The sequence below is a fragment of the Tupaia chinensis genome, unplaced genomic scaffold, assembly GCF_000334495.1.
Source record: "Tupaia chinensis unplaced genomic scaffold, TupChi_1.0 Scaffold147554_1, whole genome shotgun sequence".
Lineage (NCBI taxonomy): Eukaryota > Metazoa > Chordata > Mammalia > Scandentia > Tupaiidae > Tupaia > Tupaia belangeri.
The window spans coordinates 1,149,139-1,171,971 of record NW_006207406.1 but is presented as its reverse complement, the minus strand read 5'-3'; the positions used below and the strand labels follow the sequence as shown (position 1 = coordinate 1,171,971).

General features: G+C 39.1%; 1 protein-coding gene across 1 annotated transcript in view; it reads left to right on the top strand.

Annotated features, from left to right (window-relative positions):
- Positions 1-18,536, top strand: part of PCSK1 (proprotein convertase subtilisin/kexin type 1) — a 47,944-nt gene extending 29,408 nt beyond the window's left edge. Inside the window, 5 exon segments of the mRNA XM_006169857.3 lie at positions 7,311-7,538; positions 8,742-8,899; positions 11,482-11,615; positions 14,764-14,925; positions 17,088-18,536. Of these exon segments, the coding sequence (XP_006169919.1) occupies positions 7,311-7,538; positions 8,742-8,899; positions 11,482-11,615; positions 14,764-14,925; positions 17,088-17,465 (1,060 nt within the window). The 3' untranslated portion in view covers positions 17,466-18,536.
- Positions 18,537-22,833: the final 4,297 nt, after the last annotated feature.

Sequence of the window (22,833 nt, the reverse complement as noted above, 5' to 3'; positions counted from 1 at the left end):
TACTAAGGCTTTATCATTTATCTTTTAACATTTATCTTTTCATTTGTGTATATATCATTTTTGATGTAATGCAGTTAATATGTACATAGTTCTAATTGTCAGTCTTTTCCTCAAGGCGTCTTCCTTTGCTTTATGCCCAGAAAAAAACTTCATAATATCAAATTAGATAAACATTTATTTATACATCTTTTATTATGATTCCTTTATCATACTTGAATCATAAATTCTCCTGGAATTTATTTTAGTTTATGATATTAAAAAGAGATTTAACAACATTCTTTCTATAATAGTTATCCCATAGTCCCGTACTTAGCACAGAGTGAAAAACTTATACAAGAAAGAAATAACCTAGGAATGATATAACCTCATTAATCTTGTCTCCTATGAACTATTACTAAGGCAGAGGCTCCATTGTTATGAAAGATATGACTGGGGACCAAAGTCTGTGAATTGCTTTAAAATTAAATGCGGAATTGCTTATTAAGTATATGCATGATGTTTTTCTGGGAAGGATGTGTACGTTCCAACAGACATTCACTGTGCTCATGATATAAGAGCCATTAAGGGTCTATTGATCCAGCCTGGTGACATAGTCCATAGTGTACTGGACTGCAGTGTTGGAAGCCACATGGTCTGGTTTGGGTTCCTGGTTGGCTTGAAAAGATGTCAGGTGTGCCCATGAGCACTCAAAGAGACTTGGCGGCATGATGAGACCCTGTCAAGGGTGCTGTCTTACTCTCGTTCTCTCTCTCTCTTTTGTATGTATATACTGTCATTAAAAATGAAAAAATAAAAACAAAAAGTCTATGATCTCCAGATGCATATCATAAGAATTTTATTCCCTTCTTTTCAATTGCACTCATTGGTAAGATGGATATGATCTGTCTCAATATTGATATCTGTCCTGCCAAAGTAGTTAAGAGGTTTTTGAGATGTCTGTTCTCAGTTGGACAGTTTTTTGAACTCTATTAAATTGTCTTTGGTATCTTGACCAAACTTTGAGATACAATTGCAATAAAAAGTTACTTTAACCAGAACTAGTATTTCAGAAAATCTGAATGTCAGAAATTCTTAAAGGGTGACCAGGCTTTATCCCTAGACACTCAAGATTGACAGCATCATTTAACCATGGACCATCCCTCAAGAAACAACTATAAAGACTGAAGCAAAATGCTTGAATAAACTTATTAAGAATAAATGACACCCAATATTTATCAGGTTCTTACTATAAACAGACACTGTGTGTTATTAACCTCTTTATATATAAAATATTAAATTTAATACTTATGATATTCTTATGACAAAGAAATTATTACTTGCATTTTATAAATAAAGATAACCAGGCTTAGAAAGGTTGAGAAATGAAACTAAGGTCCCATGAAGAGATTCAAACTCAAGTCTTTCTGTCCCCAAAACTTGTGGTGTCAGCAACTGTTTTATGTTGTCTGCTACATTCTGTGAGAGAGAGGCAGTGGGGAGCAGCGGACTGTCATCTCCTCAAGGAGAAAGGGGTTCAGAAGCTTGAAGCTGATGAATGAGCAGGAATTTTCAAGGTCCTTGAAAGTTTTGCATCCCAAACAGAGTACCTACTATGTTGCATTGAATATGGGAATGAGGAGAGGAAAGGAAAGGAGGAAGAATAGTTTATGGCTAAAGTGTGTACAGAGGCTCCACTAGATTAGTGTTTCATGAAGACTGGGAAACATCGTTACCACCCCAGGACATTTATTTAATATGCAGACTCTCAGGTCCTTTTGCCAGCATCTCAGAAGTTTCTAGTATGTGGAACTATAAATCTTCAGGTTTAACGAGCATCCCAGATAGTTTTCTTGCTGGTCATATCTTTACCAAACTTTGAGAAACAATTGCCATAAGAAGTTACTTTAACAACTGTGTTTTATCCATCTCTGATAAATGTACTGACCAAAAGAGATTTCTTGCATAAATGCCGGTGGCACTATTGTTATTGTGTAGTGTATATGCCTAAGAAAGATGTCAGATAACAGCCTTAGTCATCTGAGGGGAGATCAGAAGACTCAGGATAATTTTATTTATTTCCCCATGAGTGAGAACAGAGAGATAGAAAGAGAGAGAAAAAGAAGAGCAAGCCAGAGAGATAACACTCCCAATAGGGTCTTAACTCTGCGACCACCCTTAGTTTTAGCCAGTTCCAGGTCACAAGCACACACAGAGTCCACATACTCAGTGAGGTCTTTAGACACAAACTCAGAACCTTCTCATGTGGGTCAGTCTCACAGAACTTTGCATTTTACCAGTGCCTAACTGACCAGCGCCCAAAATCAGAATAATGTTTTTTTTTTTTTTTTGAGAGATTTTCACTGTAGGGCGCATGCGCTTGCCAGACAGAGAGAGACATAGAGACAGAAAGCGAGATAATACCCTAGGGTGGATGGTCACGCCGCAATCCCTTCTCCTCCATTCTCCTCTTGGGATCTTGGGCACGCACGCACACGCGCCCGGCGTGAGTTTTTTAAGCCACCGGGTCCGGGACACGAACCGCAGTCGACTACGTGGGAGTCCAGCAACATAGCCATTACGCTAACTGCTGGTTCCCAAAATCAGAATAATGTTTAAAGGGAGTATTTTTAAAATAAACCATCACATCCTTCCATATCTTTGGAGTTATTAAATAAATGGGTAAATCAATCTTCTATTTTTATTGGAGAAAGAAAAATGGATTTTCTTTTTTTTCTTTTATTTATTATTATCATTATTATTTTTAATTTGACCAGAAAGAGACAGATAGTGAGAGAAAGGGAAAGTGGGGGAGGGGGGGGAGAGAGAGAATCACAATCAGAACAATCCTTTACTCAATTGTGGAATGCTGTAAAGTCCAGGCTAGAAAATCCTCAACACCTAGGCTCACCCAAGTGTGACAAGAGGCTGATCTAGATAACCCCTAAGATTTGTCCTAGGATTTTGTCTCCAGATTATTTTACTTACATCTCTTCTAATTAGGAGTAATGCTTAATTTCAGCATTTAATTTTATACCCCTTGTTTTCTATAAACAGATCTTTGATTAGCAACTCAACGCAGTTTTTAAAAATGGAGTGATTGTGGAAGATGTCAAGCACTAATTAACAAAAAGGAGGCTGTCAGGAACATGTTTGCTCTATTGTTAGCAATTCCTTTTTATTGAAATGCAAGTACACAAATGAAGAATAGCAGTTAGGAAAATAGGTTTAATTTTCCTATTTGTTAAGACACTGAAGTTCTTTGAATATTTTACAAAGACTAGATAAAAGAAAAAAAATTTAAACCCCCTGCAACTAAATGTAAAGAAAGTGCTCCACTGTAGAGCTATAGAAAGCCTGTGCTTTGTATATGATTCTGCTGCCTCTCAGCACCGTCTTACTCTCCTTGGACCCTTCCCCACCCCCAGCTGCACACACAGTGATGATCCAGATGGGAAACTTGTGTGCTGTCCATTGACCACCTTGATAAGCTTTTACCTAACACTCCCTTTAAGACACTGGAAAGATGAGACCAACAGATAGCCTAATGGTGACATTGCTGGACTCCCTAATGGTTACATTGCTGGGCTCCCACATAGTCCACCACAATTTGAGCCTGGGACCCAGGGGCTTTAAAAACTCAGGCTGAGCATGTGTGCATGTGTGCTCTCATCCTGAGAGGAGAATGGAGGAGAAGGGATTGTGGCATGGCCATCCTCCTGGGGGGAGGGAGATGACTGCTCGCTTTCTGTCTCTCTCTGTCTCTCTGGAGAGCGCATACACCCTATAACAAAAATTTCTCTCTTAAAAAAAGAAAAAAGAAAAAGGACACTGGAAAGAAGCAAGTATTTACCCAGAGAGGTAAAGCAACTTGCTATAGTCACACAGTTCTTTGGCAGTAGAATACCACCAACATATGCTTTAATATGCTTTTTATTGCTCCTTATTCTTTTTATTAAGCTTTATTTTATTCCCTTTGAGAGAGAAATAGAAAGAGAGGCAGGCACCTCCAATAAGGTCTGGATAGTGTGATCAACCCCAGCCTCACTCAACCTGGATCACCAGCATGCATGCATACCCAGTGTGTACAAGGGACCTCTGGGACACAAACCCATGACTTTCCCATGTGAATCCAGTTGCATTACCACTGTGCCACCATCTGGCCTCTCCATTGCTCCCAGTTCTGATGGCATGATTGGAAATAACTTATAATTGTCTTAATTGGTCAGCTATTTGTAATCTTTCTACCAACTTTTGTTATTTTTGCAGTAAAATGGAGCTAGTTAAAAATCTTTTTTTTTTTCAAATACAAATATAAAAACCATGCCCTACACTCAGATATTTTGATCAGTAGGGTGGGAGTAGTTCTTGGATTTATTATTATTATTATTTATGTGTACTTTGGTAGTTTTATGGACCCTGAGGTGTGTGTGTTAGGAACGGGTAGAGGTAGAAAAGTACTGAGTACTGGATAAGAGTAGAGAAAAGTGGCTTCAAAGTTTTTCCCTCTTTGACCCATTAAGAGAACTGAGCAGGGGTGCCTGGAAATGTCTGCCCAAGGCTTCAGACACAAAGACTTAGGAATGAAGTGACCCACTGAGTCTAGGAATATAAATGAGCCAGAGAGTCCTAGTCCTTGACAGTAATTCCCCTCAACTACAGTGGACTGACTGTGCCATGTTGGGTGTGGGGAGGTGGGCTTTCCTGTGTGGCCTTCTAGATAAAGCCTTGATCATTGTCTATGGTCAGGCCTAGAAAATCACACATTTGTACTGATTGGTCTTAGGACTCAGACACCTCACTGTTTAGAAATGTTCAATGCCTCTTTCTTGTCACCAAGGGATGATTTAACTAGTGCATTAGCGCTCTAGAGAAAAGGTAGCAAATTGAGTCAGATTCTAATGATTATTTTTCTACAACTTAGTGGTAAGAGAGGAAACTTGAGTAAATGTTTCAGTACTTATGAAATGCTTGATTGGCTTGTAGGAAATAATGCAGGTCTCAAAGTCAAGGACAAACTTGAAATCTTGAAAGAATATGATTGACAGCAATAAATCTTAAAAGTTCTATTTGGAGCTAGTTAACTCTTAGGCACATCAGTCATTCAACCAAGCAATATTTACTCAGCATATACCCTAGTGGTAAGTACTCTTCTGAGTGCTTGACATTTATCCCGGAACTTGATAAATAAGGATCGTACATTTTCTATGGCTTAATTTTAGGAAAGACAGACATTAATAATACATAATACACTGAGCCAGCAGGTGGCATTGTGGTTAAGGTACTAGACTTCCACATGGCTGACCAAAGTTTGAGTCCTGAACTTGGTGGCTTGAAAATCACACCAAATGTGTGGGCATGTGTGCCCAAAATCCCAGGAAGAAAATAATAGAGAAGGAATTGAAGCATGACCATTCCCCCTGTGAGGGGTGATTTCTCACTTTACCTCTCACTGTTTCTCTCTCTGTCTCTCTCTGGTAAGTACACATGCCCACACATCTGGGGGATGTTGGAAAAGTCATGTCATGTTTTTTCTATGCACAAATGCTTCATGACTTCTCTACATCCAATATATACACATTCAATACAAATGAATTTTCCAGTATGATAGAAGGTGTTGAGTGCAATGGAGGAAGAAAACATGTAGCCAAATCAAGAAAGCTTGAGAGCATGTAGAGACAACTGAAATTTTAAACAGGGTGGTCAAGGAAGGCTTCATCATAATATAATAGATCCTACAATTCTTTGCATTGCCAGTTTATCTTTACCTTGTTGCTAAATTCATCTTACGAAGTCGTCTGATTTTACTGTGTCCTTGCTCAGATAGCCTGATGATTCCCACTGCCCAAAGGATAAAGCATATGCTCCCTTTCTAGGACTCAAGGTTCTTACCACTCTAGCTTGCTACCGTCATTACCTCCTCTCTGCTGTAGCCAACCAGACTCTAACTGGCCTGACCCGGGGCTGCTCCCTCTCCCCGTGGTGCTTTCTCCAGTTGCCTTGTACTCTCTTCTCTATCTCCACTTCTTGATATTATACCCACCATTTAAAGTGCAGCAAAACCTTTCAAGATCTTTTCATTCCATGGAAATTCTTCCTTCTCTAAACTTCCATAATACATTAAGCTTTGAACATGGCATGCAACAGATACATTATAGTTATAAAAAAAGATTAAATTATTTTACTGGATTGTATGCTTCTTAAAAATAAGAACCACCTTGTTGAATATCCCCACAGTATATAGCATAGTGACTTATAAAATAATCTCATATAGCTAAGAGATCGTTGATATTTTTTTTTCCTAAAAAGAGAAAGGTACGGAGATGGGTATTTTTTGTTTTGTTTTATTTTTTTAATTTTTAAATTAAGATTTTTTTTCCCCTCTAGGGCACATGCACTCACTGGAGAGAAAGAGAGAAAGAGAGAGTGTGAGAGAGAAAGTGAGAAATCAACCCCCGGAGGGGTGGCCATGCCGCAATTCTTTCTCCATTCTCCTCTTGGGATTTTGGGCAAACATACACACACGCATACGCATGTACACTTGGTGTGATTTTTCAAGCCACCAGGTCCAGGGCTCCGACTGCAGTTAGCCATTAGGGAGTCCAGCACCTTGGCCACTACACCACCTGCTGGCCTCTGGATAGGTATTTCTGTTTTGCCTTTTTAAAAGGAAAAGAGGTATTTGTTGACAGAGTCTCACCACATCACCATCTCCCTGTCCAAGCCCCCTCATTTAGCTAGGACCACAGACTAAAGCTAACCACACTGTCTATTTTAAGTCAGGTCAGGTACTGAACCTGAGGCCTCTCATGCAGCCTCAGCTATCACATTAGTGCCCTCCTACTTGAGTCACCTTGATATATATAAAGAAAAACGTCAAAATGTGTTTAAAAGTGAGTACCAGCCTGTCTTTAAAATTGGACTCTTCCTAAAAAGGGTATTAAAACCTCATTTGTGGGTTCATAACGCTAAAAGTGCCAAGGCTTTGCATAAACAGCATAAAATAAGAAGACATAAAGGAAATGTTATTTTGATTTTTTGCGCCAGTTAAACGTGAATGATTGGTTATCGTGGACTAAGTTCTATATTCTACAATGCTGAAGATAGAATTTTACTCATACTAAGAGCTTAATTTAAATATAACAGGGACAAACCTTCTGTCTTGTACTTTGAATATGAATGGAAACACATTGTCAGTAATAATGCTCAGTAGAATTATGTAAGTACAGTTGCAAAAGGCACTTCCTAATCCTTGCATGGCATTTTTACCACTTGCTCTCACAAGAAAACTTCAATTTGTCTCTGAAAGATACTTTGGGTTACTTCCCTTCCAGCCCAAATCTTACCTGGCGAGATATGCAACATTTGGTCGTGTGGACCTCTGAATATGATCCACTGGCCAATAACCCTGGGTGGAAAAAGAATGGAGCAGGCTTGATGGTGAACAGTCGATTTGGATTTGGTTTACTCAATGCCAAAGCTCTGGTGGACTTAGCTGACCCCAGGACCTGGAGCAGTGTGTTTTTTTAGTGTGTTGTAAAGGACAATGACTTTGAGCCCAGGTAAGTGTCTCCAGGAATTTTAAACAGCCATTTGTACATGGCACTGTTTGATTGTATGTTGCTCTGCTCCATTTTTTCTCATTCACCATTCTGAAGTAGGTAGGAATAGAGAGAGTGTTCTCTGTAGGTCTTCGTGGAGAATCACTAAGAGACTAAAGATTTATAAATCATGTTAGTGTACTTGCATTTTGTTCCCACAGTGCACCTGCAACATAGCATTAAGTCTAAGGTGCACCATTGTTTTATATTAGCACTAGGAATATATCCAGTACATGATGGCCAACCATCCACCAGGTTTTTGTTTGTTTGTTTGTTTGTTTGTTTGTTTGTTTGTTTTTGAGAGGTTTTTGCTATAGGGTGCGTGCGCTCGCCGGACAGACAGAGAGAGACAGAGAGACAGAAAGCAAGAAATCACCCCCCAGGGGTATGGCCACACCACAATCCCTTCTCCATTCTCCTCTTGGGATCTTGGGCACACACGCACACACACCCGGCATGAGTTTTAAGCCACCGGGTCTGGGACACGAACTGCAGTCGACTACGTGGGAGTCCAGCGACATAGCCATTATGCTAACTGCTGGTCCCACCATCCATCAGTTTTGAGATTGATCCCAAATTCAAAGTTGTTATGCTATTTTTAAAAATGAATGTTAGAGTGATGAACTATAGTATTTGCCAATCAGTATTGCCCAAAACCCATTTCCAAAATAACCACACTTCATGACACAGTCTTAAGTGATTCATGATTTTTCATTCGTGAAGTATCCGTTATTAGGCTGCTTTTTTACATAGACCATCTCTGGTATATCACAGCTGGCCATAGAAGCAGAATCTGCTATGAGTGTTTTGTTGTTTTTATCAAGAAAATTATAATACTGAAGACTCACACAAAATTCCTATGGGTGGGAAGCTTGGAGATATTGTAGATAAAAAAAATTTTCATAAGATGTTTTTGATAGTTTTAAGGCACATTTTACCTGAATTTCACAGAGAACAGCATTCTATTCAAGTATCTGTGCTCCTTACCATTTTCTCATGCACTAAAAATCATTTGTAGGTAATTCTGAATTGGATTCTACTCATAATAGTGAGCAATAATAAGGCTAGCTGAGTATCTAGTCAAGACTGACGTGAACACATATGCATAATGTGCCAGGAAGAAGAGATATATTTTATTTGATGCTTATTCTTTCATGTATTTAGAGCCCTGAAAGCAAATGGAGAAGTTATCATTGAAATTCCAACAAGAGCTTGTGAAGGACAAGAAAATGCTATCACATCCCTGGAGCATGTACAGTTTGAAGCAACAATTGAATATTCCCGTAGAGGAGACCTTCATGTCACACTCACTTCTGCTGCAGGTAAATTAAAAAAAAAATTTCTCTAAACCATTGGTTTAAGTATTTAAGTATAAATTGTGTAAATCAAATTATTTCAAATCAATGATTTTTTTTTCATAGGAATAAGTCTTTTAGTAGGTATTTTTGAATCTTAAAAACCATGCTTATTTTTTATTTCTCTTGATGTTAGGTCTCCCTTTGCCCTGTCATTCCCACTGATCCTTAAGTAAATAGAAAATGAGACCTATTCAAATAATGCCAATTAAGAAGCTCCTCTGGTGTCATGCAAGTTCTTTTTTAATTTTTTTATTGTTATTTATACATTTAATCTCTATACCTCACTTAGATTGTAAAAAGACTTTACCCAGCACAATTCACTATTGCTAAGACATGGAACTAACCCAAATGTCATGTATTTTCAAACTGTGTCCACTTTCCCAGCACTGACATAACAATCATTTCTTTCAAGTAACACATTAGTGAAAGTTACTATGATAATTAACTAATGAAACTTACAGATAAATATGAAACATCCAAAGAATCAGTTTAAAAAGTGGGAATTCTGATCCATGGAAGAAGGTCGAGAAAACTAACAAATGTAACGTAATGACATGACGAAGGCCACACGATATGATATGACATATGGGCATTTGCCCTTTCCTGAGAGGGAACTTATTTTGATGAGATAGTAGATGGGAAAGAATTCATGAACTATAAATCACAATCCAACCAGGAGGAGCTGTCCCAACAACCTTACATGTTTTAGTAGGACACAATGGACTAAATTAAACATCTATGTGATGTATGAGGAAAATTAAGCTTTCTCTATGATCTTCTAGGATATGAACTCCTAGAAGTTTGGAGCAAGCTCTCTTAATTGTAGAGTTGTGCTTTCTAGATGTCTTAAAACTGGTCTGAAATACCAATGGAATGCTTTTTGTCATAAATGAATCTATAGTTCATTTAACTCTTTCTCATAGAAAGAAATTTTATTTATTAATCTATTATAGGACCTAGACTTAAAAATGTATGTTCATACTAGTTTTTAAATGACAAGAAATTAGTAAATTAGCATACTTTAGTAAATCAACACATTGATTAAATAGTTATTGATAAATATTAATAATTAAATAACAAAGTAAATGATAAGACAATTTTTTGAGAAATTTTTGCTATTGGGCATGTGTGCTTGCCAGAGAGATAGGGAGAGACAGAGAGACAGGGAGTAAGAACTCATCACCCAAGGGAGATAGCCATGCCTCAATCTCCTCTTTTTCATTCTCCTCTTGGAATTTGTGGCACGCATGTACACACTTTCAGCATGAGTTTCAAGTCCTTGGGTCCAGGACTCGAACCACAGTTGGCCATGTAAGAGTCTAGCACCTTAATTGCCCTGCCACTTGCTGGCTACAATTATAAGATAATTTAAATGTTTACATTAGATTATAGACTCAGACACATATTAAAATTTTAAGATTTTCTTTTACATTTCAAAAAATTAATGTCACTAGAATATACTTTAAATCTTTAACTTCCTTTTTCATTATTTTTTCTTTCACAAGAGACACAGGCAGACAGGTGCTCTTGACAGAGTCTTTCCTTGTCATGATCTTTCCTTTAGTCTACGAGCCACGCAGGACCACAGGCACACATAGGTATGCCTGGCGTGTTCAGATCAACCCAGGGTCCGAACCCAGGCCTTGCATCTGACTTCAGCATTGCATAGTGGTGCCTTACCACCTGTACCACAGTGGCTGAGCCTTTGACCTTCTTTTTCTTAAATTTATTTATTTCTTCCATAAGCAAGAGAAACACAGGAAGAGAGCGAGTCATGCACCCCTACCAGGGTCTTGATAAATCCACCCCAGCCTTCCTCCAGGCCTGGATTACAAGCTTACCTGTACTGGTGCACATGGGGAGGTCTCCGAACTTGAGCCAGGAATCCCCCTTGTGGGACTGCATCACGGAGCATTGCATTTTATCACTGTACAACCCCATGTCCCCTTGGTCTTCTTTAATTTAATTATAAGTGTAGTTCTCTGAGTTTTCCTTACTTAAATACATTTTACTCAACATATTCATTTATTATTCATTTTTTCTACAATATTTACTGGTGAAAATAATACTATTTATTATTATATACTAGGTAATATACCAAGTACTGTGAATAAAGTTTTTTTCTTTTTAAATATTTTTTGCTATAGGGCACGTGTGCTCACTTGAGAGAGATACAGACAGAGAGAGGAAAGTGAGAAACCAGCCCCAGGGGGGATGGCCATACTGCAATCTGTCCTCCTCCATTCTCTTTTCAGGGTTTTTGGCTGGCACTCGCATGTGCAGGATGTGTTCTTCAGGCCACCAGGTCCAAGACGAACCGTGGAGTCAGCCGTGTGGGATCCAGCACCTTAACCACCGTGCCACCCACTGGCCCCAAGACATCATTGCTTCTTTTCTTTGTGAATATCTCTATCCTGTACTTACACTAAGAGGAAATTAGGAGGATGAATCTCTCCCAGCTTTCATTTTCAGTTGTCAGGTGCTAGAAGGCATCCCACTGTTGGAGCTGTTAGATATTAACTCACTTGTGTTTGTTGCACGAATAGGAACCAGCACTGTCCTGCTGGCTGAAAGAGAGCGGGATACATCCCCTAATGGCTTTAAGAATTGGGACTTCATGTCTGTTCACACATGGGGAGAGAACCCTATAGGCACCTGGACTTTGCAAATTACAGACATGGTAAGTATGAATGACAGGAGGAAGTAACAAGCTTACCTTCAACACTATGAAGCACTTTTTTTTCTTTCTTTTTTTTCTTTATATATATTTTTTATTATTATTCATACATTAAATTGCTATACATCATTTAGATTGTGAAGAGACTTTACCCAGCATGATATACACCTCAGTCCAGTCCAGTTGAGACCACTATACACATCTTTTAAGATGCTGATTTCAGGATCAGCAGTTAGCGTAATGGGTATGTTGCTGAATTCCCATGTAGCTGAGTAGCTGACTGCGGTTTGAGTCCTGAACCTGGTGGCTTAAACTCACACCAAGTGCGTGTGCGTGCATGCCCAAGATCCTGAGAGGAGAATGGAGGAGAAGGGATTGTGGCGTGGCCATCCCCCCTAGGGGGTGATTTCTCTCTTCCTGTCATCTCTCTTTGTCTTTCTGGTGAGCGCACGTGCCCTGTAGCGAAAAACTCTCAAAAAAAAAAACTCTCGTCAGAAAAAAACTTAAAAAAAAAAAAAAAAAAAAAAAAAAAAAAAAGATGCTGATTTCATTAGTAGTTAGGGTCCTAAAGAACTCAACCGCTCCTTAGTAGAAAAGTGCAGTGTTTCGAGCTTGGCCAGTTGGTCATACAAATAATAGTCAAAAAGGCAGTTTAGGCATCAGACCTACTCTAAGACGGAAGAAGTGACAGACTATGGGACAGCCTAGGTGTTCTCATTCTGATGCAGCCAGCTGTGTGCCTTATTTAGCCACCACAATCAACCATTTTTGTCATGCAGTCAGAAGCTCTGACCATCTTTGCTGTGACACTCTGTTACAATAAAAAAAAAAAAAATAAGACCACCCTACAACTATTTTGCAGTGGCTATTTAGAAGTAGCTTAATGTTATAGGAGATATGTTATTTCATATCGTTTTTTTCTAATTTCAGTCATGAAACAAAACAAAAAGCATTTATGTCTCTGGTACTCTGTTTAATAATACTCTTTGAAATCCTTCTCTATTGTTAACCCACAGTCACAAAAATGAAAGAACAGAGCAAGAGTGCAAGAGTCTGAGCAAAAAGCCAGAGAGAGCTGAATTATTTAACTTTGCATCATTTCTCCAGCATTCTTGAGAGAGGAGCATACAAAAGAATGGTGTTACAACTCTGAGTTCTCCTGAGAGAAAAGTGTGATAAGTCTCAACCAGAGAGAGAGTGAGAGGGAAAATGAGAAATCACCCCCAAGAGGGATGGCCATACCACAATCCCTTCTCTTCCATTCTCCTCTCGGGATTTTGGGCACACATGCACATGTGCCCAGAGTGATTTTTAAGCTGCTAGATCTAAAACTCAGACCCTATAGCTGGCCATGTGGAATCCAGTGCCTTAAACTCAACACCATCTGCTAGCCCAACCTAAATAACTTTTTGAAAAGTATTATTTAAACACCCTGAAGATGTCAAGTAAATTAATACAAGTCCTATTTTCATTGTTACTTTCTTCTTCTGAGAATAGCTTTCTCCTAATGACTAGTAAAGCTGTGGTTTAGAAAAATAAGTTGTGAAACACTTTGCTCTCACGGAGAGGAAGAAAATATTCTTAGTGGGTGGCCCTATTCTTGAGCTTGGCCTCTATTCTTTAACTCAATTTCACCATCAGGAAACTGAGGCAATCAATTTACCAAAATGAGACTTTTATATCAAGTTCGAAAAACCTGGCACACACTTTTAGACTATTTTAAAAGATGTTTTAGATTATAGCACATTATTTTTAAGATAATTGTTGAACCTCTGAAAATTAATACCCTTCCCATCAGTGTACAAGTTTTAAGGGCTAATTAATGATGGAAACTGTTTATATTACTGCCAAAGGCTGACTTTTTTTTCCCCAGTGGGATGTTTCTACAAGTTGATCATTGGGAAATATAATTCTGTTTATAGACAATACAGCCAACTTTTAAAAGTATATCCAATAGAGAAAGACTTATAGCAAGTTCTTTTTAAATTAAATGCCTAGTTATAAAGCAGGTATTCAATTTTTAAGTTATTGAAACTGTTGTCTTGGTTCATGTTTGCATTATCAACACAAAACCTAAGACTGAGTGATTTATAAAGAAAAGAGGAGATTATTTGCAAATCTTATGATTCTGGCACCTAGAAAGTTCAAAGGGATCACAAATGGTGGGGAAGAACTCTTAGCAGAGCTGGGAGTGGTCTAGATTCATTTGGCCTCTGCCTGCCTCATTTCTTCACTGTGTGGAACAGAACTAATCATGGGGCCTAACGCCATACCACACTCAAAGACCTCACCTCGGGACACCACAGAGGGATTAAATTTTCACTTAATGCAATCAAAGCCCCAACACATGAATAGAGGCATCCAATCACCACCTACTAAAATCAAATTCCAAAGCATGGAGACCAGCAGTTGGAGTAATTTTTACTTCATTGGACTCCCACATAGCCAACTGTAGTTCGAGTCCCAGATCCAGCAACTTAAAACTCATGGTGGGCATGTGTGCATGCATGCCCAAGATCCCAAGAGGAGAATAGAGGAGAAGGGATTGCAGCATGACCATCCTCCCTGGGTGAGTTTTTGCTTTCTGTCTCTCTGGTGAGCACACATGCTTTATAGCAAGAATCTCTATAAAAAAACAATAGCAACAAAAAATCCAAAGCGTGAATTTTTAGGGGACAAACCATTACCCAAACCATAACACCTATAAACTGTCAATTATTAAAGAAATCATGATTACAATGATCTCTTTCTTCTTCTTTTTTTTTTTTTTTTTAAGTTTTTTGCTATAAGGTGAATGTGCTTGCCAAGAGAGACCATGAGAGGGAAAGTGATAAATCACTCCCTGGGTGGATGGCCATTCCAAGTTCATTCTCCATTCTCTTCCTAGGATGAAGGATGCATGCACACATGCCCGACATGATTTTCAAGCCACCAAAGCTCGAACCACAGTTGACCATGTGAGAGTCCAGCACCTTAACCACCATACCACCTGCTGGCCCATACAATAATCTCTTTCAAAACAGAACTCTGTGCAACCAACTTACAGAATCTTAAAGTTAGATTTTAACTGTGAAATCCTTTTTAAGCTATTTTGAATGAGTTTGCTTTAAATTATTTAAAACACACACTAAAATGTATTTCTGCTCATTAGTCTGGAAGAATGCAAAACGAAGGAAGAATTGTGAACTGGAAGCTAATTCTGCATGGGACATCTTCTCAGCCTGAGCACATGAAACAACCTCGCGTGTATACATCCTACAACACTGTTCAGAATGACAGAAGAGGGGTGGAGAAGATGGCTGATTCCGGGGAGGTCTGTGAGGCCCTGTTCTTCGCATGCTCTCTCTTGAACTGTACTAGATACTCTAGTGACCTGAAGTCACTAGACATTGACAACAAGTCAATGGAGGGGGAGTAAATGGAATGGTAATGGTTTATTTTATTTATTTACGTAGTGGCTTAAAATACGCATTTTCTATAGGGCAAAACCTTATTCTTTATTTGTTCTTTTACCCAGAACTTAGAAATCAAAATTAATCAACTCAAATCTCCTATTATAAATTTTCTCAATTTATAGCAGATGTCAAGTTATAAAGAAAGCTATCTTTATGCTTAATCCCGATACCTAACATGTCTACTGCACTTATTGGATCATCGAGAAAGTCATGACTCAATTTTGCATTGACAAGCATAGAAAAATACATCATGACTTTCCCACTTCCCAAATTGTTTCATGTAAACTAAAATTCCTATAATCTAGGTACTAGCATGTCCATTGCACAGAAGGAAAACCAAAGTGTAGGCAGCCAAATCATGTAGGCTTCTCAATATGAATTCCATAACTGACATGCCTTGGCAACACTAAGAGTGGTCACGGAATCACACTTTTTCTCAAAAGTTCGGAAGGATAGCTAAAGAAAGTTATTCACATTCCTCAGTCTCAGTCTGCTGAAGCTGCTGGCTTCGCCCTATGGGATGGTGAGCAGAAGCCACATTGTTTTTTTAAGTCTTTGCCCCCCCACTCCATGTCTAGCCTAAGACCTCAAATGTAGTAGATAAGTTCGTAAGAATTTTTTTTGTTTGTTTGTTTTTTTGTTTTTGAGAGATTTTCACTGTAGGGCGCGTGCGCTCACCAGACAGACAGAGAGAGACATAGAGACAGAAAGCGAGAAATCACCCCCCAGGGGGGATGGTCACGCCGCAATCCCTTCTCCTCCATTCTCCTCTCGGGATCTTGGGCACGCACGCACACGTGCCCGGCATGAGTTTTAAGCCACCGGGTCCGGGACACGAACCGCGGTCGACCACGTGGGAATCCAGCGACATAGCCATTACACTAACTGCTGTTTCCCAAGTTCGTAAGAATTTTCAGAATGACTTGACTTGAACAGGCCCAGCTCTGTGCTCAATGTTTTGAAGAATAGTATTTATTCAAGAAATGTACACACCAGATGTGTGAGGCCTCAGCTCAGATTCTGGTCTGCTTATATTCCACAAAGCAGCTACCCTGCAGGACCTGCGTCCCAGGAGGCTCTTCTCCACCGTCAAGAAGTAGATTAACCTTGCAAGTGTTTCTCCCTCTGCAATTCCTTAAGGGTTATTCATAGGACCCTTCCATCGTTAAAGTATTGGAATACTTGTAGAGCGATTAACAAAGAGTGGCTCAGATCTTTCCCATTTCCTCCTCCCGAGCCACCACTGCAACCTCTTCCCTGGCCCCTTCTCACAACCTGCTGCTACATGAGTCGCTCATGGCAGAGAAAGCGGTCTCTAGGGAATTATTCCAATCCTATGATAACTAGTTGGTGCTTTCTATATGAGTTATTAGATAGGTTAGTATTTTCTTCTTCCCGAGATGGAGTCCACTCTAGCAGGCTAACAAGTGAAAGAAACTGAAATTATTGAACACTTACCTCTGTGTCTCATTCCATCCTCAAAACAACCAGCAATGGAGGTGTTCTTATCCTCACAGGGTTTTACCAGTGAAGTTCAGGAAGATTAAAAATGTTGCCAAGGGGAACCAGCAGTTAGCGTAATGGCTATGTCGCTGGATTCCCACGTAGTCGACCGCGGTTCGTGTCCCGGACCTGGTGGCTTAAAACTCACGCCGGGCGCGTGTGCGTGCGTGCCCAAGATCCCGAGAGGAGAATGGAGGAGAAGGGATTGCGGCGTGACCATCCCCCCTGGGGGGTGATTTCTCGCTTTCTGTCTCTATGTCTCTCTCTGTCTGTCTGGCGAGCGCACACGCCCTACAGTGAAAAAATCTCTCCAAAAAAAAAAAAATGTTGCCAAGGATTCATCAGTAAGCAGGAACCCAAGAGCTGAACCCCGAGTCCCTGTGACTCCAAGCCCTGTGCTCTCTCTGCTGCCCACATCACCTCTCAAAGACAGGGAGAGGGCACATGTGATTACTGCAGTTTGTTTGGATTAAATACTAAGCCTTCTTGCTTTTGTTGGTGGCATTCTGTGTTGTAGGAGCAGCCCACACAAGAGAACCCTAAAGAGGACTCCCTGGTGTCCAAAAGCCCCAGCATCGGGAGTGTGGGGAGCAGAAGGGATGAGCTGGAAGAGAGGGCCCCTTCCGAGGCCATGCTGCGACTCCTACAAAGTGCTTTCAGCAAAAATTCCCCACCAAAGCTATCACCAAAGAAGTCTGCAAGTGCAAAGCTCCATATCCCTTATGAAAACTTCTACGAAGCCCTGCAAAAGTTGAACCAACCTGCTCAGCTTAAAAACTCTGAGGACAGTCTGTATAACGACTACGTTGATGTTTTCTACAACACAAAACCTTACAAGCACAGAGATGACCGGCTGCTGCAGGCCCTGGTGGACATCCTGAATGAGGAAAATTGAAAAAAATGTGTGGTCCTGTGTTGGAAATATTCATGCTTCTTCCTTCCTTAGATTTCATCTGTGTCTAAAGTGGTTGTTTTGTCATTGCTTCCTATCTAGGCTCATAATATTCTTTGTGGTACTTTTTCCTTTTCTCCCCAAGCAGTGCATTTGAAGGGTATGAGCTCAAGTGGGATCATTGCTCTTCCCTACCCACACAGGTGTTTTGTTCTTTCTGGAGTCACAATAGATGCATGACTCTCACACCCTATTAAAAAACCTCCTTGGGCCTTTTCATTTCTCAATAGAAAAGGAAAACCTAGGCAATTCAATAATTCGAAAAAGTAATCAGCAAAGAATAATAGAGAGAGAGAAAGCTGTTTTTGTAGCTTCTTTCTTGTCTTTGCCATGTAATTCTTTGATTTTTGTTGCCAAGGAAGGTTTTAGAAAGTCCTAATTAGTCCTAGCTCACAATTAGACCTTGGGCTAGGCCTTTCTATTCCAAAATACTATTTATTCCAAAAATGTCGATCTGGTTACTTGGAGGGAAAGCTGGGTTGTATAGATTCAGAAACAGACCTAGAGGTCTGTGTTTACTGGTTCGAACTGTTCTAGAACATTCTTCCTTCTGTGGTGTGAGCATGGAGTTCAGCCCTTGTGAATCTAACAGTGGCTGCGACTCCTGCTGTGTGCTTGGTCTTCTCTACTTTCCCTTCTTCCCCTTCTTCTGGTTTCTTTTTTCTTTTTTCCTGTCTCCTTCAGCCACAAACTAAGTATTACAAAAACTATTCAGTAATTTATACCATTTTCTCAAACATACTTGGGATTTCACAAATGCCTAGTCACCAATTTTATTTTTAATAGTAGTTATAAGAAATTGCTCATAACATGGCAAACCAATGTAATTATAGGAAAATATTCATCATAGAGAGAACCAACAAGAAGTTTGATTTTTGTTTTTAATAAAATTGTGTTCATTAGAGCAGGTGGACCTGGATCTTTAAAACTAGTGTTCATTCTTCGGGACCAGCAGTTGGCGTAATGGCTGTATTGCTGGACTCCCATGTAGTTGGCCATGGTTCGAGTCCTGGACCCGGTGGCTTAAACTCACGCCAGGCTCATGTGCATGCATGCCCAAGATCCTGAGAGGAGAATGGAGGAGAAGGAATGGAGGCGTGGCCATCCTCCTTGGGGGGGTGATTGCTCACTTTTTGTCTGTCTCTCTCTTTCTGGTGAGTGCACGTGCCCTATAGCAAAAACCTCTCAAAAAACAAAAGCAAAAACAAAAACCAAGAGCATTCCTTGACACTAAAGTATCTTCTCCAGTTCTGTACTGGTAGCATCCAAATTTTTACCAAATTTTCCTCTAAGCTTTGAATCAGAAGACAGAAACTGACAGCCCACAGACTTCATATTCCCTCAGGTAGCTTGTGTTGTATATGCAGAATGTTTTTAAAAATATTAGGGATTATTGATAATATGAAATTTCACATAAAACCCTATCCCCAGTTCCATCTTCTGTGGTGGCAACAGTTGGCTGGAGGTGAGTAGCACTGCTCAGTTAGACTTGAGCTCCAAGTCCCCAGGGTACCTTGCTCCACGCTGTTGACAGCAGCCACTTACTTCATTCCTGGTCAGCATTTGGTTTTGCCCATCCCTGCACTAAACAATGTGTATGAAGTGTAGATGCATTAGGAATACAAAACTACCCTCAATTTCTTTTAGGCAGGATCTGTAATAATAATCATGAGAATTTTCCATGATTGAATTAACTTAGTTTGCATTTACAGGCTAAAAAAAAAAAAAAGAAATGAAGCATTTTAGATTCAAAGTACCTCTGAAATCTAATTTGATGTCTTCATTCACTCTCACTTCACTTAGATGTCAGTTTATACTCCTTCACAAATTGCAGCCTCTGAGCATCCCTCTCAAATACACTCACAAAGACTCCAGTCACTTACATGCTGGCATTCTCCCAATGAACTTGCTGTTTGCATCTTCCATGAAGCTTGAACTTCAGAAAAGCTACTCATGGTAATAAACTAGTGGATTGTTGGGAAAGTCATGACACATTTTTGCATAGAAAAAATACATTACGACTTTTCCAACAACCTGGTAGTTCAAAAAGAGAGCATGAGAGTCTGTCACTGGCGTTGGCTTGAAGTATGTTTGGTAAGACAAACTTCTACCCACTGTTCTCTTTAAATTTATGTAGAACAAAGGTTTCCAGAGCAATATCCATGATGGTTAGAGAAAGTTCTCCTAAAAGACGCCTCATGTCACTCTGCTTTTAGAAGCTTCCCATTGTTACTTGATATAGAGTGTTGGATAGAATTTTGAATATTATAGCACTTCAAAGTATTAAAACTGAGCAGGACTGGAGAGTTAGATTAATTTTCAATTAAAAATGAAAACTAAGACCCAGAGAGGCCAGTAAGTAGTAATCTATCAAAAAGCTGGAATTGAAATTCATCCTTTCCCCATTCCTAATCTAGTGCAAAATATATGAAGCTTTCTTTTTAGTCCTTTCTAATGATACTTTTTCTTGAGTAAAACACCAATCAACTCATTGGGTTGTAGCCAAAGGTTCATTCTAGAGAAGCTTTACTATTTAAATAAGATTATATTTGAATGTTTCCAACCTGGAGTATATTGTTCAGACATAAAATAGTTTGTCAGTTTTTCTTAGTGCCTGTGTGGATTTTTGTGAAAATGTAAAAGAGGAAACTTATATAATATTTCCCTTGAAATTTTAAGCTATATTTTCTTTACAGGTATTTATAATGTATCAATGCTTTTATCAAACAGAATTTTAAAAAGCATAATAAATTATATTGAAGAACCAAAAGTTTTCCTGAGAATAAGAAAGTTTCATCCAATAAAATATTTTTGAAAGGCATGCTCCTCTTTCAATGAAAAAAGTATAATATGTATGTGCCGTGATATTAAAAGTGACCTTTGTCAAGTAGCCTGATACCATGTGTACCTGAATTTAATGTGTGTGGTCTTAGTATTCATAAAGGAACTCCTACATGATATCTTTGATGTGTTAACCAGAATATGTAAAATATACTTATAAATCAGAAGAATAAAGGGTTCCTCACTAAGTCAAAAAGAAAAACGTTCATGTTTCCAACAAAAAGAGGATCTTCCTCACTTATTGTGTTACCCAAATGGAGTTCAAGAAAGAAACTTTGAAGGTTTACATTAAAAAGATAGTACCTTTTTAGAAAAGCAGGCTTTCTAGGAAGGAATTAAAACATCCCCTTGAATAACACAGTCTTTCACTGTCTTGACAACACAAAAGAATTGTGTGATTAAACCTTAGCCAAAATGTCGAGGAGGAAAAACTAATGGGACTTGCTACACATGAAAGAGCTGATACATAACAATTTATAGCATGACTTAGTTTATATACATGTTTAGTTTAAACATGGTTTAGTTTGCTCTGTTGACTAGAATAAAGTAGCTAAGCATTAAATCCTTCCCAGAGGTCCCCTCATCAGAACCTCAGAATTTCCAACACTGATTGCGTATCCTCAAGTCCACTTTCTTGCTTCACACCTCCATCCTGAAATACTCATTTCAGAATCTGACCTACTGCAGAGAGAATCCATTTTTCCCTAGACTCCATTTCCTTCTTCTAAGTCATAGTCATTGAGTCAAACTTGAATAATCTCTTAGGAATTCCAGAAGGACTGCTCTACCTGGGTTTTGCACTCTACATATGTACATTGTCTAAGTGTTCCCATCAGGGTGGACTGAAGCTATGCCTCTGTCTTTTTATTTATTTATTGGTTGGTTGTATATCTAAATGTATTTTAAAATGCTCATGGAAAAATGGAATTAAAGTATGAGTTTATTTTGATGGGAAAAATTTGGGCCAACTGTAGGTTTTTCATAATACATACTTTCCATGAATGTTTTAAAGGTATATACCTGATTTTTTTTAAGGTATATACCTGATTTTTTTTTTTTTGAGAGGTTTTTGCTATAGGGCACGTGCGCTCGCCAGACAGACAGAGAGAGAGAGACAGAAAGCGAGAAATCACCCCCCAGGGGAGATGGCCACACCACAATCTCTTCTCCTCCATTCTCCTCTCAGGATCTTGGGCACGCACGCACACGCACCTGGCATGAGTTTTAAACCACCGGGTCCGAGACGTGAACCACGGTCAGCTACATGGTAGTCCAGTGACATAGCCATTATGCTAATTGCTGGCCCCTATACCTGATTTTTAAAAACATATTTATTTCTTCCATGAAAGAGAAAGAAAAATAGCCCCCCCCCAGAAGTCTTCACATTGCAATCCACCCTAGTCTTAATCAGCTCAAAAGAAGGGTACACGAGCATGCGTGCAGTGCTCAGCAAGGTCCCGGGATGCAAACCCAGAATCTTTCCCGTGTCAGCCCAACTGTGTCTTCTCTGTGCCACTACCTGGCCCTGCACTTGATGTTCTGATGTATGCATATGTAGTGAAATTTTTATCATAATCAAGAAAATCAACATAGCCTTTATCTGACTTAGTTACCTTTTTCTTCTTCATTGTATGTGTGTGTGTGTGTGTGTGTGTGGTAAGAGCACCTAAGGTCTACTCTCTTAGCAAATTCCAATATACAATGTGTTGTTATCTCACTTAGCATAATCTCCTCTAGGTTCATTCATATTCTTGCAAATGGCAGCATTTCCTTCTTTTTTTAAATTTTTTATTTTTTATTATCATCATAATCTTCTTTATATTACATTGGATTACATATAACTTTACAGCGTATTACATTACTTTTTCAAAAGGGAATGCCTTGCATGTCAGTCAATACAGAGACATTAATCTCCCCACTTCAACATTCAGTATCTTTTCTATGTTTTCCCCAATCAGTATTATTATTATTCTAATTATTTTTTAAAATAGTCAAACGCTATTTCTCATTTTGCTTGTGAAAAGACTTTGCCCATTGTGAAGTACTTCTCAGACCAATCCAGTTGAGAATACTATACATGTCATCATCAACAGTTAATAAGTCATATCTGTTTCTCACTAACGTTCTCTCTATTGTTCACTTGCTATCTTTCTCTATCCTCTTCTCTTCACCTCCCCCATTCCATTCCACACTGTCCTATTCTCGTTAAGTACCTTCACTGCTTTTATGTACTCCAATTTTTTGCTCTCTACCACAGAGTGCGGATAGTCAGTATATATTGAGTGGATACATACAATATCTTTCTTTCATAGCCTGGCTTACTTGACTCAGCAAAAGATCCTCCATATCTGACCACTTTCTATCAAATGCCAGGGTCTTGTTATTTTTTATGACTGAGTAGTATTCCATAGAGTATATATACCACACTTTTCCAATCCATTCATCAGTTTGTGGACATTTAGGTTGGTTC